Raw genomic sequence first — 7,681 nt, 5'->3', positions numbered from 1 at the left:
CTTCGGTGGGAGTCTTCGGTGTAAGTCTTCAGTGGGAGTCTCGGTGGGAGTTTCGGTGGGAGTCTTTGGTGGGAGTCTCGGTGGGAGTCTCGTGGGAGTCTTTGGTGGGAATCTTCGGTGGGAGTCTTCGGTGGGAGTCTCGGTGGGAGTTTTCGGTGGGAGTCTCGGTGGGAGTCTCGGTGGGAGTCTTCGGTGGGAGTCTCGGTGGGAGTCTTCAGTGGGAGTCTCGATGGGAGTCTTCGGTTGGAGTCTCGGTGGGAGTCTCGGTGGGAGTCTCGGTGGGAGTCTTCGGTGGGAGTCTTCGGTGGGAGTCGTCGATGGGAGTCTTCGGTGGGAGTCTTTGGTGAGAGTCTCGGTGGAAATCTTTGGTGGGAGTCTCGGTGGGAGTCTTCGGTGGGAGTCTCGGTGGGAGTCTTTGGTGGGAGTCTCAGTGGGAGTCTTCGGTGGGAGTCTTCAGTGGGAGTCTCGGTGGGAGTCTTCGGTGGGAGTCTCGGTGGGAGTCTTCGGTGGGAGTCTCGGTGGGAGTCTCAGTGGGAGTCTTCGGTGCGAGTCTTCAGTGGGAGTCTTCGGTGGGAGTCTTTGGTGGGAGTCTCGGTGAGAGTCTTTGGTGGGAGTCTCAGTGGGAGTCTCGGTGGGAGTCTTCGGTGGGAGTCTCGGTGGGAGTCTTCAGTGGGAGTCTTCGGTGGGAGTCTTCGGTGGGAGTCTTCGGTGGGAGTCTCGGCGGTGCCCGCGTCCCACCGGCCAGAGCTGCTGCGTTATACGATGACAATACAGCGCGTTTACATTGCGCGTTTCTGTTGATGTCACACACACAGGACAACAACAACAACAAACATAATACAACGCGTTTACACTGCGCGTTTCTGTTGGTGTCACGCATACACAACAATAATAACAATTACACAATAAGTTTGCCTCGAAAGGCAGGTTATATACGATCATATTAATGTAGTACTATCATATATACTGTACTGGGTATTGAAAAAAAGCCAAAGACAACGTTTATTTGTAAGACGAGTTTGAGGTATAGACGTTTGACTTTTAAACAACTTGTATTGCCGCCAGCAGCAACAGCACTGGAGGCGATTTATAGAGATACGGATCGCCTTGATAATTCGTAAAAGTGGCCATTAAAATTGCACAATAACTCGAAGAAATATTGTTGTTTTGCACATTCTGTACATGAAACCTCCGTATATATCGTGCAGTTTATATGGATTATGGATTCGCTAAGTTTGGAATTTCAAATCATGCAATTTTAAATTAAATAATAGAAAAGCGTATACTTATCATAATAATAGTATCAGAGTCCACAAGGCATTTCTCTGAAGTGGACCAATTTTACGCAGTTCACAAATTGAACTGTTATGGAATTTAAACTGCGGGTATCGGGGGGAAATTCGAGCGCAGCTGCAAATACAATGGGCGAATTACGCGCAAATGAAAGCCATAATGATGTCACCAACTGCACCTATATTAAAGCACTTCTCCCCGTAACCTGGATATGGGGCCTTTTGTACCAGCCATCGTGCGTGTGTGTGCGCGCGTGTGTATGTGTGCGCGTGTGTGCGCGTGTGTGCGTGTGTGCGCGCGCGTACGTGTGTGTGCGTGTGTGCGCGCGTGTGCGTGTGTGCGAGTGTGTGTATGTGTGCGCGTGTGTGCGTGTGTGCGCGCGCGTGCGTGTGTGCGAGTGTGTGTATGTGTGCGCGTGTGTGCGTGTGTGTGCGTGTGTGCGAGTGTGTGTATGTGTGCGCGTGTGTGCGCGCGTGCGTGTGTGTGTATGTGTGCGCGTGTGCGCGCGTGCGCGCGTGCGCGTGCCCTTACGCAGCACGCGTTCACTCTGCGTCCCCGGGGCGCAGAGTCGTTCTCGACAGGAGCGTGATGGGCTCCGATTGGGAATCACAGCACGTCGCTCTGATGAGCCGTGAAATGGTGCAATCAATCAATTTGCGAAAATGAAGTAAAGACGGGAGGTGGAGAGAGAGAGAGAGATAAATAAAACCACGGCAATGGCTCGCATTTTGCGCGCAAACTATACGTCACACGCCCACTTCTGAACACCCATCATCAACACCACCACCACCAACCCCTCCCTCCACTCCATCCCTCCTCTAGCGCGCCCCCCTCCCCCCCATCCCTCTACCCCCCGCTCTATCCAACTCGCACCTCTTCCTGCGCAATGCTTGTGCGTGACGAGAGCACGGGCAGGCGACTACCGCCAATAACGGAAAGTTGAGCGACTCCCCCCCCCCCCCCATTCTGCTGCTGCGCGGAGCCAGGCGCTCTTCGTGCGCGCGCTCGGCACTCGGATCGGGAAGCGGGGACAACGAGAGAGAGAGAGGAGAGGGTGCCAGATCTAATTTCTCGATCGCATGCCCCATCCTACAGTTCTACGCGAACGATTTACCCATAGTGACAGTTGCGATCACACGCGCGTTCTTGTTGCGTTTCTGCAAATCCACACACGCGCGCGCGCACACCCCACACCATAACCTGCATGGGCAGCGCGCCGCAGCCCATCTCTTACAAATCGCACGCCGCTCAGCTGTAGCGGAGCCAACGCCCCCCCCCCCCCAAAAAAAAAATCCACCGCCAGCCCGTAGACGATTCATCCGAGACCCGTCCAAGTTGAAAATCTTTGCCGCAGACATGGCCACGCTGAGGAACAAGCTCTCGGGCGTTGCCTCGGAGGTGAAGGCTAAGTCGACGTCCAAAGTCAGTGGCCTCTTCGCGCGCGCCGGGTTCCAGGCGACCACGGACGAGGAAGGGGTGAGCTTCGCCCAGTGCGACGTGCTCGACTACGACCACCGCCACGGGCTCATGGAGATGGACACCCTCAAGGGAGACGGTGCCGGGCCCAGCGGCGAGGGTGACGCCGGCGAAGGTGGCTGCGAGGCGGCTGCGGGCGGCGACGCGGGAGAGGGCGAGCTGTACCAGCAGGGAGGGCGCACGGGCAAACGCAACAGCGGCGGCGGCGGTGGCGATGGGGGAGGCTGCGGAGAGTTCGGCTACACCGAGGACGGGAAGCCACAGATCACGTCGTGGGACGCCGGGTGGAACGTCACCAATGCCATCCAGGTGGGCACCGATGAACGATGTGGGGAGGGAGGTGGTGGGGGGGAGGGGGGGGGGTTAGCGCGCGGTCTAGATGGGTGCAAAAATCACTCACGAAGGCACCTGGCCGAATGATCCAAATTCCAGGGCAATCGTGACGATGATTGTCACGATAAACGGTGTCTTATTTTTATCGGATAATTGGGCGTTGTTATTATTGTTGTCATGCTAGATTAATTAGAAATAATATTTTTCGAATCGAGAGATTACCGATATTAGCCTAACGTTTTAGGCAATGGTGCTTCTTCAGAGCAGAGAGAGGGCACAAAAGCTTGACTCATTTATGGTGGGACATAGCTCTGTATTACACTTTAGAGCACTGAGAAAACTGGCACACATTTGGTATGGCTTGCAAAGCGAGTATTAGTAATTTCAAAGCATCACACAAACGTGGAGCCAGAATTGATGATTGAAGGAAAGAGAAGCTTGCAATCTGTAAAAAGGACGGTCTGGTTTCAGAATAATCTTAGAGATTGTTGTGCTCAAAATTAGACGCGGATTAAGGAATTGTGTGGGCAGACACTGATGCATTGTCAAAAATCCCAGCGAAGCTTCGGTGGATGGGAAGTCACCACTTATCTGCAGCTGCTCTCATTGTATGAAATTCGTATTCTCCGCAGTGCCCAAACGTTTTTCCTCTCGAAGAGTCGAACCCGACCTATTATAATAATTATTATTATTATTAATCTCGAACTGAACTCTCTCTGTTCTCTGCAAATTGATTTTGATTCGCATCTTTTTTCACGCAAATTTTTCGTTCCCGTACTTACGCAGTAGCCTTCTACTCTTTAGCTAATAACAAAAAAAATTGCCTTCCATAGAGTTTTGAGATCCATTTTACACTTCATGCATCGAAATGAAACAGACATTTTACCAGGCAAAGTCCACTGCGATTATCTCTTTTCTCAGAGGCGACCTGGCCACACGTGGTAGCTCAACGAAGTGGCTTATCATCAGATGCGGGGATTTATAGTAACACAATTATCTGAAGGCATATTTCTAAATGTGTGGGGCAAAATCGGAGGACCCGGAGTAAAATGCACGCGACCACAGCGAGAACTTGCGAACTCCAAATGCACAGGCATCATCGTCAGGGTCGGGATTAGAACCCGCGATCCCTACCACACAGCAGACGGCGCCTGGACCGTTTAATTGACGACGTACATCGAGCATCTACGCATAATTACTTACTAACAATAATATAAATAGCCTCGGCCCATTAAGAAGAAACGGAATAAGTCACGGTGATTAATTACCATCGCTGGGCACAAAGAACAAATGGAAAGCGAATAGCGGTGCCTACGTCTCTTGCACAAACTAAGTGTGCCCTTAGCAATCCGATCGTATCCCACCCACCAATACATCTTTTTTTTACGCCAACAATAATGCCATGCATCGTACCATTATGTGTATTTATATTATATATATATAAACTCGTGCCACTTATGTTTGATCCTGCTCGCGAGAGACGAGGAGACGCCGTGCGCTTGGGTGTCGAGCCCAAGGAGCTATTGATATAGCGGAGGCGCTTGTAAGCTCGAGGGGTTCCTTCTTTTGTGCCCTAAATTAATTGAAAGAGGGCGGGGGGGGGGGGAGGACTGTGCCCTCCGGGAGAGCTGGAGGGGTTGGTGGGGGGTGGTTGGAGCACTCCCCTGCCGGTCGGTGCGCTCCCCTGATAACGCTTATCGCTCCCTCGCACCTTCTCCGGCAGCCCGACTACAGGCGCTCGCAGCCCTTAGCTTTATTTATTAACGAATTGAATCAATCGACGAGGCATCATTATCATCCTTTGAATGACCCTTTTATTTTCAATTAAGAGAAGATTTATGCGCATTATGTGTGTTTTAAAGAATGCGAATTTCATTAGCAGATATATATAGATATATATTATGCCATACAACCAAATTACATTTTCGCATTCCGTTTTATTTAAATGTGCATGTTTAAAAAAAAAAATGTATATTCATTGTACTTAAATACCCAGTCTTGTTTATATAATAATACAAATATCGTCACAATAAAATATATGCAGCTCAGTTGTACGCATGTGATATGTAAAGCTATCGCGTCGTTGCAGCATGATGTGTTACCATTAGTCGTAGATTTAATTGTAAACGATCAATGTGCAATTGGATTAGTAATATTAGAACATGATGACGAATTACGGCGCATGCGTTAACATATACACTCTGAAATTGATCAGTCTCACATTAAAACGAATCGTGAAACTCGTTCAACAAACGCACAAATGTGAATTGCGTCTACATGAGAGCGGGAAATAGCGCTCCACTCATTCACACGAGTCGAACCCCATTATCAGTGAATCAAGCGCAGGCAGCGCTCACTTAAATCAGGCGTGAGCGAGTTAATTGAATGTTGACTTCACTGAGCGACAATCGAATGGGAGAGGGGACGCTTATGAGACGGAAATAAAAGCACCCCTTACCATTTGGCTCGAGTGTCAGCTTTGAATTCGCCCACCCATCCACCGTCCGCATTATCATTACAACAAAGCGCGCACACACGCACGGCCCTGTAATTATGCTCCACGTGTGCGCATCTCCAGGGCATGTTCGTGCTCGGCCTGCCGTACGCCATCCTGCACGGGGGCTACCTGGGCCTCTTCCTCATGACGTTCGCCGCAGTGGTGTGCTGCTACACGGGCAAGATCCTCATCGCGTGCCTGTACGAGGAGGACGAGGACGGCCAGCTGGTGCGAGTGCGCTCGTCCTACGTGGACATCGCCAACGCGTGCTGCGCTCCGCGCTTCCCGCGCCTCGGCGGCGTCGTGGTGAACGCGGCGCAGCTCATCGAGCTCCTCATGACGTGCGTCCTCTACGTGGTGGTGAGCGGCAACCTCATGTACAACAGCTTCCCGAACGTGCCCATCTCGCAGCGCTCCTGGTCGGTGCTCTCCACCGCCGTGCTGCTGCCGTGCGCCTTCCTGCGCAACCTCAAGGCCGTCTCCAGGTTCAGCCTCCTGTGCTCCCTCACGCACTTCGTCATCAACTTCCTCGTCATCGGCTACTGCCTCACCAGGGCCAGGTACTGGGCCTGGGACAAGGTCAAGTTCTACATCGACGTCAAGACGTTCCCCGTGTCCATCGGCATCATCGTGTTCAGCTACACGTCGCAGATATTCCTGCCGTCGCTCGAGGGCAACATGAAGAAGCGCGAGGAATTCCACTGCATGATGAACTGGACGCACGTGGTGGCGTGCGTTCTCAAGTCCATGTTCGCCCTGCTCGCCTTCCTCACGTGGGCCGACACGACCCAGGAGGTGATCACGGACAACCTTCCGGCCACCTTCAGGGCCGTGGTCAACATATTCCTGGTCGCCAAGGCTCTCCTCTCCTACCCGTTGCCCTTCTTCGCCGCCGTCGAGGTCTTCGAGAAGTCGTTCTTCGCCGACACGAGGGACGTGCTCTTCCCAAGCTGCTACGCGGTCGAGGGCAGACTCAAGAGCTGGAGCCTCGGCCTGCGGTGCTTGCTGGTGATCAGCACGCTGCTCATGGCCATCTATATCCCCCACTTCGCTCTTCTCATGGGCCTTACGGGAAGCCTCACGGGCGCCTCTCTCTCGTTCCTGCTGCCCTGCCTCTTCCATCTGCGCCTCATGTGGCGACAGCTCAAGTGGCACCAGGTCTTCTTCGACGTGTCCATCTTCGCCGTCGGCTTCATCTGCAGCCTCTCTGGTTTAATCAACTCGGTGCAGGGATTGGTCGAGGCCTTTCAAAGCGACGAGGAGGAGTGAGTCGCATTTGGTAGCGGCACTTTTCAGGAGCGTGTACTTTAGCGCAACGTCAACGAGCTGAGTACGGAACCTAGCGAAAGGCCAGGTCTTAATGTATAAGGCGTGGTGAGTAAGTTCTGTATTGTAGCCACGGCAGGAGAGATGAAACCTGTACAAAATCAGATTCTTCTATATGAATAATTTAAATGGGAACTAGAAAAATTTACGTGTTATCTCGGTGCAAAAAAAAACTACGTTCATTTTTTTGCAATTGCTTATATCGTATAATGTAAAATAAAAAAAAGTGTAAAGTGCACATTTTATTGTTGTTCCAATGCAGCCTCTGTTTTCAAATGAATGTGGTGCAATCGGTGTTATGGGACAAGTCTGTGTATCATAAACCAGAAATAAAGCCCTGTGAAATTATGGTGGCTGTTTGCCCGTTATTCCATGCAGTAGAAAAAAAAAATCTCCTCCATGTGTATTCCTATCCAATGCTACCTCACCCATCTCTACACGAGGAAGAGTCAATTCGCCAATTCGCCTACAGTGCTGCTGATACTGTCGCGGGGCGCATTGGACACCACGCGAGACTTACAATTAAGAGAGTCGCTGGTTCGATTCTCCAGTGTGGCAGTTGAAAAAAAATGAGCACGTTTCATGCATATTCTTGGTTCTTTCGGTAACATCACGTAGATAGAAAGAAAGAAAAAAAAATGAAAATAATAAAAGCAAAAAACACACGGCGTTTCGATCGCAACACAAGCGGTCTTCATCAGACGGCAGTATACGCGGAAGTGGATGTACACCGCAGTTGGCATTTTGCGTGTGCTG

At 51.3% G+C, this 7,681-nt stretch overlaps 1 protein-coding gene across 1 annotated transcript; it reads left to right on the top strand.

The window, feature by feature from the left end:
• The first annotated feature begins 2,124 nt into the window (after nucleotides 1-2,124).
• On the top strand, nucleotides 2,125-7,273 carry SLC32A1 (solute carrier family 32 member 1). The gene is made up of 2 exons (XM_032952818.2): nucleotides 2,125-3,078; nucleotides 5,681-7,273. The coding sequence occupies exons 1-2, from the start codon at nucleotides 2,650-2,652 to the stop codon at nucleotides 6,866-6,868; spliced, it is 1,617 nt and encodes a 538-aa protein (XP_032808709.1). The 5' UTR covers nucleotides 2,125-2,649; the 3' UTR covers nucleotides 6,869-7,273.
• The last annotated feature ends 408 nt before the right edge of the window (nucleotides 7,274-7,681 follow it).

This window comes from Petromyzon marinus, chromosome 12, assembly GCF_048934315.1.
Source record: "Petromyzon marinus isolate PM22_M1 ecotype Great Lakes invasive population chromosome 12, UKy_Petmar_22M1.pri1.0, whole genome shotgun sequence".
Lineage (NCBI taxonomy): Eukaryota > Metazoa > Chordata > Hyperoartia > Petromyzontiformes > Petromyzontidae > Petromyzon > Petromyzon marinus.
This window is presented reverse-complemented; position numbering and strand designations above follow the sequence as displayed.